General features: G+C 42.6%; 1 protein-coding gene across 9 annotated transcripts in view; it reads right to left on the reverse strand.

Annotated features, from left to right (window-relative positions):
• The window catches only part of LOC135904515 (uncharacterized), a 103,311-nt gene that overhangs the window by 68,205 nt on the left and 13,633 nt on the right, over positions 1-21,473 (reverse strand). For 8 of the 9 annotated variants that reach the window (XM_065435311.2, XM_065435314.1, XM_065435309.1 and 5 more), the window contains exons 3-7: positions 20,219-20,293; positions 18,728-18,765; positions 13,903-13,956; positions 9,067-9,111; positions 2,944-3,082 (exon numbers count right to left, since the gene is read on the reverse strand). In XM_065435311.2, the coding sequence (XP_065291383.1) occupies positions 2,944-3,082; positions 9,067-9,111; positions 13,903-13,956; positions 18,728-18,765; positions 20,219-20,293 (351 nt within the window). The remainder of the gene's footprint in view (positions 1-2,943; positions 3,083-9,066; positions 9,112-13,902; positions 13,957-18,727; positions 18,766-20,218; positions 20,294-21,473) is intronic. The other variant, XM_065435313.1, reaches the window with a different exon arrangement.

The raw sequence follows: 21,473 nt of genomic DNA on the forward strand, positions 1-21,473 counted from the left end.
ATACCAGCAGTCATAGAGGCACTACGTAATCAAGGAGTACAGAACGCTCACGTAAAAAGCTTGGAAAATATTGCTACATGCGTGTGGTATTTGTTTGTTTTAACGAGGCTCGTGGGCGCCATCACTCCAGAAAAGAGGAGGAAGAATGAACTGGGCTCGCGCTGTGAATCTAACCGGTCAGCGCGCTGCAACCGTTGTTGTAAATATAATCTGTAAGTACTTTCTCGTCTTACTGACTTTTCCTTCGCGTAAGAATATCTACAGAGGTTCTACAGCTACCTTAATTCTATATAAGAAAAGCAGGGAGATACCTATAGAGAAAAGGGTCATACAGGGAGACACAATTTCTCCGAAACTGTTCACTGCGTGCTTAGAAGAATTCAAGCTATTAAACTGGAAAGGCTTAGGAGTCAAGATCGACGGCAAATATCTCAGCAACGTTCGGTTTGCAGATGACATTGTTCTATTCAACAACAGTGCAGACGAGTTACAACAAGTGATTGGAGACCTTAACTGAGAGAGTGTCAGAGTGGGGTTGAATATTAATATGCAGAAGGTGAAGATAATGATAAATAGTCGGGCAAAGGAACAAGACATCAGGATCGCCAATCGGCCACTAGAGACTGTGAAGGAGTTCGTTTGCCTAGGTCAAATAAACACAGGGAGGGAACCCTGATCATGAGAAGGAAATTCACAGAAGAATAAAAATAGGTTGGATCGCATACGGCAGACATTGCCAGCTCCTGACTGGAAGCTTACCATTATTATTGAAAAGTAAGGTGTGCACTCAGTGCATTTTGCTAGTGATGACATATGGGGCAGAGACTTGAGATCAAGTTAAGAACCGCGCAAAGAGCGATCGAACGAAGATTGCTAGGCATAACATTAAGAGAGAGAAATAGAGCGGTTTGGATCAGAGAGCGAACGGGTATAGACAATATTCTAATTGACATCAAAAGGAAAAAATGTAGCTGGGCAGGTCATGTAATGCGCCGGTTAGATAACCGTTGGACCATTAGGGTTACAGAATGGGTACCAAGAGAAGGGAAGCACACTAGAAGACGGCAGAAAACTATAGATGGTGCGATGAAATTAGGAAATTCGTGGGTGCTAGTTGGAATCGGTTGGCGGCAGGACAGGGGTAATTGGAGATCGCAGGGAGAGGCCTTCGTCCTGCAGTGGACATAAAACATGATGATGATGATGATGATGATGATGATGATGATAATGGAGGTGGCGGCCCCCCCCCCCCCCCCCCTTCCCGAAAAAAAATCCTGGGTACGTGCCTGGCCTGGGTGTGTCAGTTGCGTATGCAGGCCGAGCTCTTCCCAAACTATTTGTTGGATTGTTGATGCAAGATCAAGGGGCTGGTTGCTGTCCACGCTTGCAACTGTTGTCACATTGGCTAGCCTGCCAAACTCCAGCGTGATGCGCTTCGTCTTCAGTTGCTCGAAAGTGCGACAGTGCCGAATGATGTCAGCGACAGAAGCCAGGGTGTCTTTTGCGATGAGGAAACTGTAAACATCTTCGGCAATTCCTTTTAGGATGCACCCGACTGTCATCCTCAAACATTCCAGAGTCCACCATCCTATACCGTTTTATTACTGCCTCAATGTAACTCGTGCACATTTCGTGTGGCACTTGCGTGCACTACTGTAGTGTGTGTTCTGCCCTTTTCTTTTTCGTCGCGGAGTCACCGAAGCGCTCTTTGATTTCCGAAACAAATCTTCCCTATGTTGTGAACGTTTCCTCGTGATTGTCGAACCACACCAACACAGTATCCGTTAGAAAGAACACGACATTCGAAAGCTGAAAGGCACTGTTCCACTTGCTGGCGGCACTCATCCGATGATAAAGGATGAGCCATTCCTCAACGTCTTCGTTCAGTCTTCCGGCGAAGGGACGTGCATCTCTCAGTTGTTGAACGGAACTGGTCGGCGCAGTCCGGCCTCTAAAACTCTTCGTTCTTTTCGTCTTCTTTCTTTTTGTACCTGCCTTTCGTATCCATTGCAGTATACTACATAAATTTTCAGGAAGAATCAATAGTCACATACATGAAATGCCAAACAGGCTTATTATCAAAGATCACTGGGCCTCACAAATGCCAGAATTAGATTAAGAAATCGACAGATTAATGAGTGTGGCTATGTTAAAGCTAAAGGACAGTCTATTGTAACGGCAGGCACCCCAGATGCATGGGAAAAGCCTCACAGCTGACTTCAAGTGCTTGCTGTCATAGTGTTGTGAAAGATAAAAAAAAGCTTGTGGCACTTTTTTAACAAATGAGAAAGGAGAAAGAACATGCAAAAATATATGCTGTGGCTTTTAGATGGTGCCTATGTCAAGCGAAAGGTATTGGTGCAAATATATCATGCATAAAAAAATGAGTGGCAAATGCTACGGGGACAGAAGGGCAACCAAAGGAGCCCCCTGAACTTATGTTAGTCAGAGCAGACCTGCTAGGAAGTTATTCTCCCACTCCCCACCATGTTCTTCAAGACACATTCACTTGAGACATTGACACAGGCTACACATTCCTCATGCATGTTTCGCACAAAAAGTGCACACAAAGACCACTAAATGGTGGCAAAATGTTGTAAGTATGCCCCAATGTTTCCTCCTCCCAGCTCCATGAAGTGCTCTCCTTCACCCACCTCACAGCAGAAAAATCCTGGCTCTACCCATGAATGCACACCACGCAAGTTCTGACTAATGTGTCACTGCACATCTGTATGCTGAGCCAATCCAGTGTCACACAAATGAAAAACAAGATGGTAAATGCACAAAAAAATGAAAAATGTTGACAACTGACAAACTGCATTAGAAATCTACAGTGTAGAATTTGCTGATAACATCATAGCAAATTCTTGGCTGGCATACCTGGCCTATTGGCACTGCGAAGGAAATTCTCGATGACATTGAGTGTAAAAAGCTACAACTCACTCGCCAACTTTGTCTTGGAGTCCCTCTCCTGTTGAAGCAAGGCAACGTGGTTAGCCAACTCGTTGTCAACCTTTTCTTTCTCCTGATGAAGGGTGTCAAAGCTGGCCTTGAGGTTCTTGAACTCTTCTGTCTGTGAAGCCTTAAAAATAATGATACAAATGACAAAGTAGGTGAGGATTCAGCTCCAATGCCATTCTTGTACTGCAATTCCATCCCATCACTCAATTCCCACCCAACACAGTTCTGTGCAGAAGCTTCAGGCAACACCCAGCATTGTAAATGAAGCGAGAAAGCAGATATATTAGCCTAACAAATGCAACCACAGCATTTTTAAACACAAATGCTTAATTCTTTGACAACAATTCACATCTTTAACTTGTTCCAAATTTGAGCCTCTTTTTCTCCCACTCTGTCTTATGGCCTGCCTTTAATGCCATGCCCATCACACTCACTATGGTTTCATGCCATCATTAAAAAGGAGTGAAAGATTTTGAAACTAGTAGATAGAAGAAAGGTGAAATTATGCAGATCCCATGCACTGCAGTAATTGATGTACATGAAGCTTTCCGTGCTGTTTGCTTTTATCGCCAATATTTAGCAGAGATGTTGATGGCAAATTTTTAATTTCTTCAACATTCAGTTCAAAACGAGAGTGGTGAGTTGACGTTATATGTTACCTTGCATAAAACCGTTTCTGTTGGTCTGTTAGTACACAGAACACACAGGAAGAGGTGTTTGCTTGAGGCATTGTTGTGCACCATATTCCATAACCTCTGAGAGGTTTGAGCATTGTCATTGCTTCACCTGGCACATCGCATCGTGGCAGAAGTATTAAACTTTAATTGAATTATGGGACAGTACGTGCCAAAACCACGATCGGATTATGGGGCACGCTGTAGTGGTGGACTCCAGATAAATTTTGACACCATGGTGTTCTCTTAACGTGTCCCTAAATCTAAGTGCATGAGCGTTTCTTTATTTCGCCTCCGTCGAAATGAGGCTATCGCGGTCGGGATCAAATCTGCAACCTCGAGCAATGATATAGCCTCGAAGCTACCACAGGGGCAGAGAAATGTTGATTTGATGTGCTACCGCTTCCATAGTGTTGCCTAGACCCTGCAGTGCGCTTTAATTAATGCGGCTCTGCTTCTACATGTCCCACTTAAGTTGTCCACTTGACATATTTGCATGGTGTTTATTTTTCTGAAATAGCAGAAACATACTGTACCATACCTTGAACGTAAATTTATCCTGTTTCCACTTAACCGCTGTCGTGTCTAGTAGTAGTGTTTCCTTGCCTACTCACGTGACCTTTTCTTTATCCCCCCCCTATATGGGAACTGCGAGCCCAGGAAGCTCCAGAGGGTATTGTGCACATTCGATATGGTGCAAAGGCCAAACGAGTTTCTCGCGTTTCCTTTCTTCTCTGCCATGCTCCTTAAATCTATATACCTGCTCTGAACCACGCCCAATGTAGCATGCAAGACAGCAGCAGAAGCGGGAAAGTCGATGGAAAAGGCAAAGAAAGCTTCGCTTTAAAAAGGTGCGGCTGTGATGGTCAGTGAATGTTACTATACATGTGCATACCGCATCTCTGTGCATAAGCACTGTTGTTGACAGCACAATAGGCAATCTGGAGCTGACTAGATCATAGCCAAAGTCACACAAGTAGGGTTCTCTACATGACTAAACAATGATAAAGGACACCATATGCTAAAACGAAAGAACTAGTTATGGCTCTCTTGCTAAGAGCAAGGAGAGAGGAAGAAGTGTCCAGGCATCCCATGCCTTATACACTGGCAACATGAGATTCGCCATCTTAGAGGAGGTTTCCAGCTGTATAGAGAAGCCTGCTTGGATAGACAGCTTCCTATAGCTCCTTCAGGCACTAATTAATTCTGCCCAGTGATAATAATATTCCAACACATTTCTTGCATCTTTTGAATCATTAAAGGCATACTGTTGCAGAACAGATGAGTTTCAATTAGTTTTGTAAAGTTTAGAGAATATGGCCTCTATATGAGAACTCTACATCGACATCAGATACGAGAACACGAACTATTTGACATCTGGGATATTCAGAAAGCACACATGCAGTCGCTTGAAATACATGCTGAATTTAATACATGGAAAAATAATGAAAGAAGTAAACCTATTACATGATGGCATATACCGATACCGAGAGCAAACATCCAGACATCCACCTCCCAGTAGAGCGGCAAGCTGGGCTAATTGGTGGAAGTTCATCTTGTAATACTGGGGTTACTACGCTAAGACACATGGACAATAAAAATAGAAAAGGACAGGACTGTGCATGTCTTGTCCTTTTCTACTTCTGTTGTCTGTGTGTCTAGCGCAGTAACCCCAGTACTAAAAGATTATCTACCTCCCAACCTGTTTTACTAAAATGCTTCATACATATTATTCAAGCTGGCAGCCAAGGTCCAATCAGAAGTGTCTCAAGATGTTTATAACATTTTATCATTATTTTCAGCAGTGCTTTTTTTTTTTTGGTGCACTATCTTAGCATGCATAATTGTATACACAGCACTAGAAGGGGATATTGCTTATTGACGGTCAGCAATGTTGCCACACATACGAGTGAGAAAGGTTTTGTGTTTCTGCGCAGCATCACCCTCCTACCTACGTCTGCAGGAGACTGCAGTAAGTGCCATAGCTTGCTGATGCTGTAGGTGAAGCTTGACTAGGCCCACTCTGAAGTGCTTCAAATAAAGCATCACACTTGTAGCATGGTAACACTTGTTATCTATTGCACCATATGTGCAAAGCAATGAGTGGAGGCTTAGCACCCATGGGGTAGCAAATTAAATGGCTGCCCTCTCTTCCATAAAAAAATTAGCCAAACCTCAGTACATCAAACTAACGACTGGGGAACAAGTTCGATCTACTTCATTATTTGAAAAACAAAGTTGAAGGTTTGGAGAAGAGAAGACAGATGAGCATATCATTGTCCCCTCAAACACGAAGCAAGCACTTGATATTTAGATATCTCAACTTTCAATACAGGCCTACGAGCCACTCTGAGAAATGAAAGCAAACCATGTCGCTGCTCCACCTCATTAGCTCGGTATGGGACGGCTAGCCGCTCCCATCAGAATAGATCACTTTGCTGATCACATTCATTACAAAGCCAGGCAAGCCTGTTAGCAACGAGGCCTTGAGACCCATCTCTCTCACCTCTTGCGCCGGTGAATTCATGGCAACTATGGCCCATGAACGTCTTTCCGCCTGCCAGGGCAACCTTTGCCAACCCAATGTTTGGCTTTCACCCGTATCTGTCAGCACAGGACATCTTGCTCCAGCTCCACCACAATGTCACAGAGCCGACTTCAATGTGCCACAATGACAAAGCCGTTCTCGCTCTCAATCTTTGAGGCATGTTTGGCAATGTCAAACATAGTAGCACATTTGCTAACCTTTCCACCACAGACTGCGAACAGACTTTCGACTGCATTCGCACCTTTCTTTCTCATCACGCTATCTTCCTCTGCCTCGATTCCGCCGAACACGGACCGTACCCACTAGGCACACAGGGTACGCCTCAAGGAGCAATCTTGTCACCCCTCCTCTTCAACTTGGCCATGCTGAACCTCCCCTCCCTCCTGCACTAGGTCGAGGGGATACACCATGCACTCTATGCTGACGATATTATAATTTGGACCAACACCGGCTCTCCGGCTCAAATTGAGGAACGTCTACAACAGGCGACCCTTCTGGTGCACACTTAGGCCACTTCTTGAGGCCTGGAGTGTTCCCCAGCCAAATCGACCCTTCTATTGGTCTCCTGCCTACTGCCACCCCAAATTTCTCTCTTGTCCAGCCCCGTCCCGTCGGTCCAGGACCTTCGGATTCTCTGGTTTCACCTCTCGTCCTCCCTGGACCCTAAGGGTACCATAGCTGCTCTCTGACGCACCAATGAACAAGTGAGCCGTACGATTTGGCGGGTCTCTATCAAGTGTGGCAGCCTCTGAGGCACCCAGTCCCTCTGGTTGGCCCAAGTGTTTGTGACCAGTTGGGTCCTCTACACCTCTTCCTGCCTTCACCTGCGTCGTCACAATAAACACCACTACATGCACAATCGCTGCTTTGCAGCCCTGAAGGCGTACAACTCCTTCGCGGAGCTGCAAGAAGCCCATCGCGTCAACCAACTCAATAATCTGTCGCAGACGCCTTTTGTGTGCCACCATCCTACACAGACTTGGCCTCAACACAACCTCTGACCCGGTCCCTCCCTCCGTAATACCGGAAATCTAGCATCAGAAGCTATGGGTGGAGCCACTCCCCCCCACGACATGCATCCATAACAACACCCTGGTCGCAGGCAAGCGCGTGCTGGTGCCCTTCAGGCACGCCACTCCAATCGCCCCCGCGTATTCTATGTAAACGTCTCTGGCCCTTTCCCTTCTGATCACTCCACGGGCACTGTGATCACAGAGGGTCACCTTGTCGATGGCCTCTTCTTTAGAGGAGACACTGTAAGTCATGTAGAGGGGGCTGCCATCGCTTTAGCCACCTCCCACCCCACCACTCACACTACCTTGAAATATTCACGCTAAGCCTGTTCTCGATACAACCAGGGTTCCATCGCCCCACTGGCAGCTCACCTCCTTCTGACCACCTCCTGACACTTTAACCCTCACTCCATCAGAATAGCCTCGACCCCAGGCCACACAGGTATTCCTGGCAATGAGGCAGCAAATGCCGCGGCCCGCGTTTCTCTCCTCCAGGCCACTGCCCCTCTATGTTCTGAGTCGGATCCTAGCAAATCTAGCCTAACATGCTACCGCAATATTTCGGATTATCGCACTTCACTACCCCGCATGCAGTGTAGTGAAAGCAGACGAACGAATACTATGCCACCTTCAAACCAATACTTTCATTAGTCCGGTGGTCGTCCAGCACTTCATGCCGGAAATCTCTGGCATGCGCCTGACTTGTCAAATCTTTGCCAACGCCTTTCACATCGTGGCTTCATGCCCAGCAACTCCACTCTCTTTCTCATCCCCATTCCCAATCCTAGAGTGGCTTGGGAAGGAGTACTTGCTCAGCTGTTCTACCTTGGAAGCTCAACACTCCTTGGAGGTGCACGCCTGGGCAGCGGCTATCTCCAATGGCGTCCTGGACAAGGGTCTGCCACTCAGGCACACAGCAAGCAACTCTCTTGTCAACTTCTTGAATAAAATGTTTTCTACTACTACTACAACTACCATTCCAGGAACTTGGCTTAGGAAGGTACTTTGCGGTCATCCTTTTGTTCACTGAATGGAAACATGCACAAGAAGCATGAAGGTGGGTGGCCTGGTAGTTGAGACAGCACAATTTGCAATCTGCCAAAAGAAAGCGTGCAAGGCTCACTCAAGTGCCACAAGACAGCGAAGAGAAGCATTGTAGGCATTTGATCACCCTGCGGGGACACAGTATTTAGTAGCCAAGACTCGGAGCCGCTCAGCCATACGATACGTTCAATATACTGTATTTTTTGCTTCATAAAGCCAAATTCCATTACACTATGCATCATCCATGTCCACTGTGAAATGAAGGCCTTTACCAGTGATATGCAGGGTTCCCTGTATTGAATCAGTGAACTCCAGCCTATGCTTTGTTGCACCACCTAATCATCAGTTGCCCTTGACTATGTTACCTTCCTTTGGCACCTCAGGGTCTGATACTCAGACCACCTAGGCATTACCTGACCTGACCAACTTTTCTTCTTAGTCACAAATAGGACATCAGATACTTGTGTTTGCCCTATAATCCATAATATCTTCATGTCTCTTAATATTATGCCCATCATTTTCCATTCCATCACTCATAGCCCCAAAGTTTCAGCACAATAGGTCAGTAGAATATGCAGATTCTGCCAGCACAATGATACACCAGTTTTGAATACACTTGTTGCAGCATCCCAATCATATGAATTGGTTTGGCATGTGGCAAAATCCAAGTTCGATGTACTGAGGCTTGCCTGGCACAATGACGTTCTACAGTTAGTAAACAAGCATGCATCAGACCCCTCAAGGCACACAGCGATAGCAGCACATAAATCCCCAGCACAGCACACGTTAAAACACCACACTGCAGACAAGGTCTGCTCAGACTTACTGCATGTTCTGAGGCATTTTGACTGAAGTTTTGTGAGGTAACATTCTATAGAAGAAAATTGAAGCCATATTTGTTATTGCCACTGCACACATTCTCACACAGTTCAGCCACATTTCTAAGGCACTCAGCATCACGTAAGGCACACTGGAGCACAGGTGGACATTTGCTCAATATCTTGTTAAAAAAATGTGATGCCATATTTTTAATTACCACTGCAGAAGTTTACTTAATCACGTTTCTAATGCTCTCAAAGCCTGGTCAGACTTACTGAACCAAAACTGCAGTACATCCACAGTTAGTATCTCATGAGGCAGGACCATGGTGAATGCAAGTGCTATTCCCAAACATAACTTATGTTAGAAAAAAGTTAGGCATGCAGACATAGACACAAGAGAATGCCTAGCGAGCACACCAAACACTTTTTAACATGAGTCCCTGCGAACTATCTCAACTATCTGTCATTCGAAACCCAAACCTAACCTGCTGTATGGTGATCATATTGTTACTCTAACTTGGATAACATTTTTAGTGCCAGCGGACGAGGACAGAAGGGAGACTTTGACAGTGCATTATGTTGTCAATGTCTCCCTTCTGTCCTCGTACGCTGCTGCTAAAAGTGTTATCCAAACCTAACCCATTGGCTTCCAATAAATAAGCTATATGAAGTGTGCTGAAGGATAACGTTTTGTGAAAGCACATAAAGGCAACTCTAATCAAAAACTCAAAACATATGTACAAATTCATCAAAAGAGCACTGTTCTATGTTACACTGAAATAAATTAGAGAAAAACAGAATCCTAGTAATAAAAACTCCTCACTTTACCTTTCTTAGGACAACACTGAACTCTAAACCCTGACATTGGCAGGTATTTTTCAGGACTTACCAGTGAACATTGAAAACTTCAAACACTAAATATATTCATACAATCGCTGTTTCAAATCTTGCTCCAAATATTCTTACAGCAGATTCAAGCCCTTCAGATATTACAAAAGTTTTTTAATGTAGCCTCCATTCTACAACACTACAAGCAGACTACTACAACAGTCTACTTTTTTTTTTTAATCACCATATGGGTGAGATAATTTTGATGATGATTAATGTGGCTAACTAGGTATAACATCACGAAGCACCACAGTGTCTATGAGGCATGCCATAGTGCAGGACTCAGAATATGGGTTGACCCCTTGTGATAGTACTCATGCACACTTGCACCCTGCCTCCATCAGAGCATAGCCACCACCACGGACAGCACTGGGCAGAAATCAGACTAGGAAGACACCGTTGCCAGTGAGTCACCGCAGTAGGTAAAGTGCTGAATACAAGTTAAACAGTCGTGTATGGCTAGTGTTTAATTCGAGAATTGAATATTCAAAATTTTCTTCAAATATTTGTTTATGACCAGATACATGCCGTAGCAATAGTCATGAGACTCTGCAGTAGGAAAGAAGTATGCATGTAGTGGTTTCATACTTTAAGCCAGCTCTAACCAATGTTCTTGCAAATTCTGTTAGAAATCATTTGCTTGCAGGAGACATTGTCACTGCGCAAAGGCACTGCCTACTGAAAGAGCATGTGGAGGAGCAATCTTTTAATGCAATAGCGCTAAGGACCCCATGTCGAAGAAAATCCAGCATTGGCACCTATTGTCCTGCGTCCTGCGTCAACCATCTTTTCATGAATAATCATTCCCAACAACGCATACCCAACAACACACACCCAACCACGCAGGCCCTCTGTGTAGTGCAATGAAGCTACTGATGTAATTGAATTTCTAAAAGTAAAATGCATAAGCGAAACCATAAAGTATGATTTACACACAACCTACACACATGATAGCGTCGGATTGTAATTTGAATATACAAGAAAACATAATTCTGTTACATGGAAACGCAAACACAGACCCCTTTTAACGTGATAACATTTTCTAGCTGCCGTTTGAGGTCCATCTTAGTAGGAACAGCGCAGCCCCCTCAGTTCCTTGCAGGCCATTAAAAAAAAACACAAAGCTTGCCTTCATGCATAGCATTCACCGCCAGCGTTTCCCAGTAAAAATTATGGTTAGGCAAGCTACATTTTCCAGGAAGCATAGGAAGCACTCGGGGATCTTTGAATGTTATTGCGTTCCACTCTTAAAGACGAAGCTTAAGCGTCCTACAAATTTTTTCTTGCGCTACTACTTGTTTTGCTAATTGGACAAAGACAGGAGAACACAAACACACAGCACCCTACTTGCAGACAACCTTCCATGGAAATGACAGCTCAGATGAGGCTTACATTAGTGGAACGCTCGGCCGGCTATCGCTCGCACTATTCCTATCTGAAATATACACACGAATTCTGACATTGCCTGAAGTCGGTTGTTTCGGATTGCGGACTTTCCCCTTGAGCTGAAAAGCACTCAAAAATATTTCGGTTTCACTCCAAGACAAAATAATAATGTTTCGGTTCAAAAACTTTCTTTTTTCGTTTTAGTTTCTGACGTTACCTGAAGTTGGTTGTTTTGGGTTGTGGACTTCCCCCTTGAGCCAAAAACCAATCAAAAATATTTTGGTTTCACTCCAAAACAAAACAATAATGTTTCGATTACATCCTCATTCCAGGCAATTCCTTTTTTTTTTTTTCGTTTCGGTTTTCATTCCATTCCAATACGCTGGTGGGCATATTTTCAGGAGCCCTGTCCAAGTGTGCTTCGGTTCCATGGCTTTTCTTTGATTGCCACAAAAAGTTGCCAACTAGTATAGCTGGTTTTGAATTCTCCTGTCTTCGTCCCAGCTATGCTTTGATCTCATTAAGTATGAATCAATTCATTTCATGTCAAAGTCTTGACTTGGCCTGCCTTTACACGACCTGCAGATGCCTATTGTGCATCCTGGAGTAGATGTCACGAATTTTGCACCACAAAAATTCTGCATTGTGATATATTATTCTTAACTCTCATAATAAATCAAATCAAATCAAAGCAGTTTATTTTCACCTATGAGAATACATTGTGAAAAAAATGAAGGCTGGAAGAAAAGTCACAAGGAAGTAGCTAGACCAGGCACTGATCACTGTGAGAACAGCGAGAAATTGCCACCAGTAAGCAAGGAAAGCAATATAGTGCAAATTTTTTTGTAATTCAATATAATTACAAGTATGGCAAATACGAAACCTTTTGATATTACATTTTAAATAGTGCACAAAGTAAATCTTTAACTAAATGCATCCAAGAGAGCTGTTCCAGCTTGCCCAACACCTACAGGTACAAAAACAACATGATGTAGGCTTTAGCTAAATGTACAAAAAAGAAAGCTATGACTGCTTTCCCACAACTCCTTAATTACATTAACCATTATGCAACAACTACACACAATGCTATGGAAGTGCCACTTTGCATTCAGTGCCATGCAAAGAAAAACATGCAGCAACACCATTCCCAATGCAAGTATGGATTGCTGGGCAAGTTGGTATTCCATTTTTGAGGCAAGCCACATGACTTATGTGATCGAAAAGAATGGATGGACACAGCACTGTCACAAAGTGTTACAATAGGGGAGCAAGCCTAACAAGCACACACAGGAAATGCGAGTGCAGTGCTGACACCAAAAGCCACCTAAACAAGACAACATGAAATTGCCACCCACACCTGCAGCTGCAAAGGACATGTGAGGGGCAAATCCTGGAGTTGGTGTAACACCAGGCTGATCCACAGCAATCTTTGTTGTTTAATTCCAATGCATAGTAATGTTTTATGGTGCTGCTGATGTGCATAATAGAATGCATTTCGTTTACAATTTCAGTATTTGATGTTGAAGCAACTTCATTTGTAAGGTGCATGGGCCAATTATAAGTCCCTGGAGGTTGTGTTACATTTGAGCTCACACAATTCTCTGGAGAATGTGAACTATATTGCTTCACTGATACAGAATTTTCAAAAAACATGAAAAAAAAATGCGTGCAAGTTCAACCTACGATAGTTTTTTGATATGACAGAAGTCTTCGAGTGATCCGACTTAGATTACATCACATGACACAGGTCATCTCTTACCACTACCAACAAATCGTTAAAAGTGAGTGTCGCATGTATAGTTTCCGAAGCCACGGCATTTAGTATTGCTGGCAGCACATGACTGATGCATAGCTAGCCATAGCTTGCATACAAAAGTGGCATTCACCAGAGTGGTGAATACCAAATTGAGAGAGCACTCGTGGTTTATCTTCAGTTTACGAGGCCTAAGGTTTAGTTGAGTCTATCCTGCATTGTGTACTCTTACCTATGTATGAATATATGCTTGTACAAGTAACTAACTGATTATTTTGTCACAACAAAAGAGCTGTTCTGCATATGAAGAAATGAAACATTATCGATGACACCATTGCATTCTTTAGCTTTGTCTTTTTTAGGGGTTCAGGTGCTTCCCCATTTCAAAGTATAATAATGCAGCTACAAATAAGCAGAAGAGTCATTTTACCTAATGAAGCATCAAGGTATGGTTCCTGCTTAGTACTCAATAACCCTTCTGTAACATTGAGTATATGGGCACATTCTTTCCATGCAATGTTCTCATTAAAAAGTATGCCCAGTGTCTTGATGGATGTTTCAACATTAATTTCATGCAACCTTAACACAGTTCTCTGGCAATGGAACTGGAATCAGTGAAGCATGAATAACTGAGAAATTCGAAGCATTGAAAGCAAAATTTTTTTCTCATATTTGCATCTGAGTAAATTCATTTATAAAGAACCACACTTACAAGCACTCACAGATTAGCTCACACCTGCATGCACCGATATGTCCGTTTAGAGGTTCTCAGAATGTGTGGTTAGGAAATCAGCCTCATTAGGTAAACACTTGCCTGCAACTCTATCAGGTCCTTCTGCAAGCTTTTGATCTTCTCTCGAGCATCAGCCTGTGGAAATAGAAGCTCACTGTCAAGTGAATGAATGTTATGCACATACTTAATAGTGGGAAAGAGTGACTGAATAAAACTGGGTCATTTTTTAATCACCCTCTACATAAATGCAATCACATTTAACAACTCTTTATACCTCAGTATAATAGAGTGCAAGTCACCATGAGAAAGAACAACTCCGGATTATCAGAAATTATCAGTTGTCCTCTGCTATAGTGTCTCCCATAGCATAGGTACAACTTTTGAATGGTAAATACAATGAATCAATGACAAACAAAAATTGGTTGCCTGTACTCAAAACATGGTGCCACATTTTTACCCCGTTAGGTGCTGCCATGATTTCATGCTGGTTAACTCACAGATAAAAATAACCACCAATCAATGTTTTAAGACATTAAATTAAGTATTTATGAAATAAAACTAACAACCCAATACCATCCATGTGAAAATGAGGAAATTGGTCTATTAAAGCTAAATTTCTGAGGACAAACTTGGTTTTACTTCCTGCAAGGTGGTAGGCTAGCTGACAGTAGCAGACAAACCGTTGCAAGTTTGCACATCTCTGCAGAGAGCTGGGGTGTTTGTGCCGCTGTCGTAAGCTACAGTTAAGTTCAGTGATCGCCTCTTGTTTCACGACTTACATTTACCCAAAACGCACCAGGTTAGCACCAAACATAGCAATTTAAAATTATGCCCATTGTTCAAAGCCAGCATGCTTTTTAGTTGAAATTTGGTGAAAAATAAAAAGCGGTAGCAGCATACAAGAAGCCACCTTCAAGAGTGCCAACTAGAGCTAAGAGAGAAACGCTTGGAGCCCAACTCTGGCAAAAAGCCTGCTGATATTCTTTAGTAACATCTCACCAATTGCAACACAGCGAAATAGTTTCTTTTAACGATTTAATGACCATAGGGCAGCATTTATTGAAACAGCAGATGGCCGCGCCAAGGGCATAGCTGCACTACACTTCTGTACTTGCGACAGAAAGTAAACAAAAACCCAATACGCTTTGCTTTCTAACACTCTTTACTTCTCCTTACACAAAGTCCCAGAGGTGTCGAGGAAACACCTTTGTAATATGATTAGCACACCTAGCCCACTTCCCTTGCTTAGAAATTTGTGCCATGCTTTAGCCTCTTTACTATGACGGTCTTTCTAATAAAAAGAAAGGCATAGAATTTCGGTACTAGCTGGCATTGAACCTGCGTCACAGAGCACAACAGCCCAATGCCACATCCCCTCCATCGCGATCATGGGCATGGAAACGAGGCATTAATTTTCAGTGTTAACATGCAGCGGAGCAATCTCAGAGGCCATGCAAAAGTATGGGGATGGCACAGCCTGTCCGGAAGGAAGCACACGAGAGAGAGAACAGCTGCAGTACATCGCACACCCATGAAAAGCTTCAGCAGTGGCTCTTTCACTTCTCTCTATTGAACCCAAAATCAAATCGTGCAATAAAAAAAACAATAGTGATATGTTACCAAGTGGCATTTCTGATCGCGTGCCTGAACCTGAACACCAAATGTTTCCCATTCTTTTTCGAATCTGTACAAATGTATATACATTTCATGATTTACAGACATTAACAACCTTACCAATCTTCCTAAAATAAATTACTCTGCTTCTTTCACCACCACTTAGGTGTGTCCTCGTATATATAACATGAATCTTACATCTCGCACCATTCTTACAATATACATGTTTCATAATTACATAACATTAAACGAATCTTTACCTATCCTCTCTATAATGAATCTCCCACCACCACATTGCATGTGCACCACCACTTGATAACATGAACGAAACATCCCTAAAGGTTGGGCTCTGCCTAAATTTTATCCGTACCGTAAATGGTTGACTGCACAAATACGAAACCAACAGGGAAACAATGAAGACCACCAGTTACTGCTTGTGATTGGGCAGCTTCAAGTTGTTTGTGCTGTTGCTCATCTAGCCGACAAAGAAAAATGACCCAAGAGTGTGCCGAGATCCTGTTGAATCGTAACGAAGGAACTATCATCGTCTGATGGTCACCAGCATCATTACAAGTGTGCTTTTTACAGAAGTGTTTGAGAGTCTGCTTTTGGTTTTGTTGCTTCCCATGAAAAATATGTGCACTGTTTTCATAGTGCATCAGCGAGCAAGAACAAAATGTGTTTGTGGCAGCAAGTAGTTAGGGCTCTTTGGATACATACGCTGTCAGTTCTTTTTCTTTTAGATTTTGCGCTTATTCATCGATGAGTACAGCACGCTTGATATGAAGTGCATTGAATTTCCTTTCCTATTTTGTTAGCTTGTATGACTTGGGCGATATATACATTGCTGTGTCACGAGTAGTATCCATTTATACTCCGTCGACGCCTTGGTGCAGATCAGCATAGTGTTCATCCTCATCAAAAATATCTATGTATCAGCAAAGTACAAGCTAAAAATACCTGTTTTGATGACATACATTTTCAAAAAACAAGGTAGAGTATAACTGCTTTAACACTGTGCCTTGCCAGCGTGTAATGCCATGCCCTGTGAATAATAGAATATCCCAGAAATTTGAAACCATTTTATTACTGTTCATGTTTTGTCTCGTCTGGCGCATGCTACGTATGTTGCATGCTACGCTCCGCTGCATTCAGCACATATTATCTTATGCTACTGCCTACTAATATATTCCCAAATCAGCTGCGTTAATGTTGAAATTTTGCAACAGTTGTTGAGTTGCTGTTGACAAAATGTCTGCATTATTTGGCCATCATAAATGCTTTGGAGTGCTTGTCGACTGGTCTTCCAACAGGGTGGGCACATTGGGGGTATTGGTTCTGCCACTACAACAAAGCTTTAAAAATACATTTGGTTTGAAAGGGCTTCAGTAAAGTGGAAAGTTGGGCTAGTTGGTGAGTGAGCGAGTGTCGTCTTTTCCTGTTTGTCTTCACTGTGTCCGTGTCAGTGCGCTGCTTCACCAGCAAGGTTGAAAGGGCCGTTGGTTTGCTTTGCAAGCTCTTCTAAAATGTAAGAGGAATTTTCACACAAAATGTGCTCTTCATAACTGCACTGCATAATGAGAAATTCAATTTGAACCTTCTTGATTCCTTGTATTCCTATGGGCCAGGAAAAAGCTGGCAACCCCAGTTGGCCATTGCTACTGTCAACAGTGCCATTGCATACTGTCTATGCCAGCAACTGCAGCGGGTCTATACCTGCCCAAATTTTCTTATGACACATCGTCATATCATGGAATTGAGAACAATTTTTTTTTCAGTTCGCCTCTTTCCGTCCTCATAACACTTGCACAGCAGATGCACAAGAACAAGACTGATTTATTTTCAGAGCTCCACTATGATAGGTTTGAAAATTAGCTCCTGACAAGAAAACAGACCAACCAATCAGGATGAGAGTTAAAAGCTGGGATACATGACTTTTAATTCAACATAGCAAAACCTTCCCGACCAGAGATGCACGCATCCGAGAGGTGCAGAGAGTGCATCTGTCTCATCCAAGTACTCTCTAGTACCATCATCTGCACTGTTTTGCAATGGTGAATAAGAACAATTAGGTTTCTGAGGACTGGGCTTTGGGTCTGACTTCTGTTTTACTGGAAGCTTTGCTTTCCTGTATTCAGCACGTCGTGTAAATGATATGCTTGAAAAATGCGTCTATGTTTTTCTTATCCCTTTATGAGAGCACATATAAATACCCCTAAAAAATGTTTATTTTCTATCTAAATGTGAAAAGCACATCAAGAATAAGCATAATCAATAAAAATATTGCTACGGAACAGTATTTGCGATGACAAAGAGGCGAGCAGGGTGAAGACGACGACGACGATTAGAGGCTAGCGCGGGCTGTTGCCTCTAGGCCAAGTGCGGCGTATTGCCTTGTAAATATACTTGTATATAGCTTTTGGTCGGCGTCTTCCTACGTAACAATATAAATATGTTGTGGAAACTTTTTTCACCGATAGGAGAAAACACCAGGCAGAAAACTGAAAGTGGGCTCGCCCCAAGCCACCTAAGGCTTTGCTTGAAATTAGTACAGAAAGCTCTCATCGTACGAGAACCATAGGTGTACAGTTCATTTGCTTTACATCACTTGTGTGACACCACTGATGCTGGAGATTTGCATTGATCTGTCACCTCTGACCGCGCTTCAAAAAAAAAAAAAAGAGTTGCATGCCAAACTTTTATCTCATCCTCCGTTACTGCTCTAAACCAACAAACAACGCTTGCTGCCTGCAATTCAGTGTTGCTTGAAGACATTTAGTTATAAATTTTGTACTCAATACTAAAACTCGGCAAGAAACTTTTTCAGTGGGGGGGGGGGGGGTAAGTTTTGGTAGGTAACACTCATCAATAAAGGGTTAACAATACTGGGTCAAGATGAGGAGTCCACATGATAACCTGCCACACAAGTGGTGAAAAAACAGTGCATGCAGCATATCCCCAGGAAAACCTTTTCTGTCTCACGTATTAGTCTTTCATGATAGCAGTTGACTAGTATTTGCCATTGAGAACCAGTGTGATAGCCAAAAAAAAAGGAAGTCTGAATTATAAAATGAAAAGCAACAAAAGATTTGATGTAAAAACTGCATGGCTCGAAATATGCGAGAAAGTCCAGCAGCACAGCTATTAAACAAACAAAATATGTCAAATTTTTAAACAAGTACAAATCCTTATGTATGGCTGCTCTTTGAAGATGCCACTAGTTCCACAGAACTAGCTGTGTAAGGTACACAACTAAGATGCAATGCTGCTTCAGGCAATGAAAGTGCCTTACCCGATCTCTTTCTGCCTGATCTCTGAGAGTCTTTACAGCTGTAAAAAGAAATTTGAAGAAGGGAAACACAAGATACCATTAACAGACGTTGAGCACACTTTGCAAAATCTGATGAAGTAAACCACTCATTTAATTGCACCAAGCTAAGATTATTGCAAAACAATTTTATGTTTTCTGTAGGGACGTGTAGAATTCAAAATTTTGAATACAAATCAAATAGTCTTCCCTATTAAAAATTCAATTAAATTATGGGATTTTACGCGGCAAAACCACTTTCTGATTATGAGGCACGCCGTGGTGGAGGACTCCAGAAATTTCGACCACCTGGGGTTCTTAACGTGCACCTAAATCTAAGCACACGGGTGTTTTCGCATTTTGCCCCCATCGAAATGCGGCCGCCGTGGCCGGGATTCGATCCCGCGACCTTGTGCTCAGCAGCCTAACACCATAGCCACTGAGCAACCACGGCAGGTAGTCTTCCCTATTCAATTCATATTCAATCTGAGAGGTCCCTATTCAATACTGCAGAATATTCTATTTGTTTTAATAGTATAAGGAAAAACAACAGTTCTTGCAGACTCGGGAGAAACACTGGTGCAAATGAATGAGTCTGGTTCAGGATAACCGTGGATGTTGCACAGACGATCCAGTTTATAAGTGAACGCATGGAGGATTCACTTATGTACAACAGTTACCAGTCGTTGAATTTGCACGCATGTCTCTCCTAAGGCAGCCTACGAATTCGCTCTCTCTATTTAGACAAGGCAACTTTTTATTTGGCCGACCTCACCATGTTTGAAATACTTCAAAAATATAAGCAGTGCTGTAGTGCTGCCCTTATTTCGGTCGACGACCACTACACTCTATCACATGTACCTGGTGACGAGCTATTTTATTTTTTGCAATACTGTCATTGTGCATCAGATATCATATTTTTCTTTGTTTCTTATTTCCAAGCTTCTCAGGTGACCTGACATGCAGTTCAAAATATGTAAACAAGCCATTTGTTGCTGATCAAAGTCCACAAAAATTATCACTTTTTTTTATTGGAAATATTCTATTTAATGTTCCAGGGTGTTTTTTCTCGAGTATTCATATTCGATTCGATTTGAAAATTTTGCAATTCAAACAGTGTCTATAATGCCATAGTGCAAAATGAAGCAGTTGCAGGCCAAGATAAAACAAACAAGAAATGCAATGTGCTGGCGAAAAGTTCCAACAATTGACATTCAAAACTACTACACTGAGGCTGTATCAACAATCAGGTCTCTTTCTACAGCAAAAAAAGCATAATACTCATGTTTAACATAAGTTCCACCAATATAAAAAGTGAAAGTTAGCAGTCTTAACGATTTTTAATGTTTGCTTAAACTACATATTGATGGCAAATGTGGGTAATTAAGAAGCATATTTAAATATTATATTGTGTACTTGATTCAATATTATGTGTGGCTGACGGCTAATATAGCAATTATAACAAGAAATTATTACCATCCTCAGCTTTCCTCCTATCCGTTGTTTCCAGTTGTAGTGTTTTTTCCAAACGACTTTTGTGCTCATAAACAACTGTAAAAAAGAAAGGAAGGGGGTCAAGGAGTCAGGAAGCACATATCAAGCATCAATGAAAATCCATTATGTTAAGAAACATGGTGGCCAGAAGTATGATGAGTCACATGCTTGCCTAGAGTGCTTGATTGGTGAGCCACAAGATGAGGTAAGCAGTAATTTTTGTGTTGCCACTTGGTTTAAAAGAAGGCTTGTGAGCAACAGCAGTCACCTGGACCCATAACACAAGTCTTCAGCATGGTATCCTGAACCTAGATGCGGCTTTAGTATTACTATTTACTTCGGAGCACGGTGCTCAAGCATTCTAGGTAAGTGACGCATGTCTGCACATAAGCAATCTGCATAAAATCTCAACTGTACTTCATAATATAACAGTTAAGACAAAAAATTTATGCAGCAAGTCATTCAGTACATTTGCAAAGTACACTAGAAAACCCATCAGCTAACTAAGGGATACCTGAGCCAATCACAAAACTTAAAATGGTTCAGACAGCTTTTTTTTTTTCTCCCCCTCGTTACACAGCCAGAAATCTCGTGACAGTGCTCTACAAGTAAAAGCTATAAATGAAAAGAACAGGTAGGTCACCCATACATTTGATACCACAGCCACATAAGAAACAAGTGTAACTATGGCAGTGCAGCAGCAGTTCTTCACAAGGCTGAACTAAAGGTCAGTTCCATTTGCCTGCACCACTGTGAACCAGTTCACAGTGGTTGTTGAGAAGTTCATACATTATGCAGCTCTATTTCTAAGGTGCAGGCACAGTGTGACACTCGGGGTCTGTTCGATTCGCCTACACCGCTGTGAACCAGTTCACGGCGGTTCACGAGAAGTTCAGAAACTGTGCAGCTCAATTCTGGAAGTCCTGGCCCAGCGAATCACTCGAAACAAGTGCAAAGGTGCAGACGCGGTGTAAGCGTTATGCTATGTCAGACTAATGTGCACGGAGTGTGTAAGTTTGAAAGTTCCTGAACTGCAGGTATGATCGGTTTCTGGGGCGTAAATACACACCACAGTTGCGTAGACACATCAGACGTGCGTAAGCGGGGTTTTAACGGTGCTCGCGCCCGTGTGCTGTGTCGTCTGCTACGCCGCTGCTTCGCAGCTGTATGCCTGCACCAAGTCGGCACCAACAGTGGAGCGGGTTCAGCAAAATCATGAACCAGCCCTGCACTTTTC

Source organism: Dermacentor albipictus, chromosome 2 (genome assembly GCF_038994185.2).
Source record: "Dermacentor albipictus isolate Rhodes 1998 colony chromosome 2, USDA_Dalb.pri_finalv2, whole genome shotgun sequence".
Taxonomy (NCBI): Eukaryota; Metazoa; Arthropoda; class Arachnida; order Ixodida; family Ixodidae; genus Dermacentor; species Dermacentor albipictus.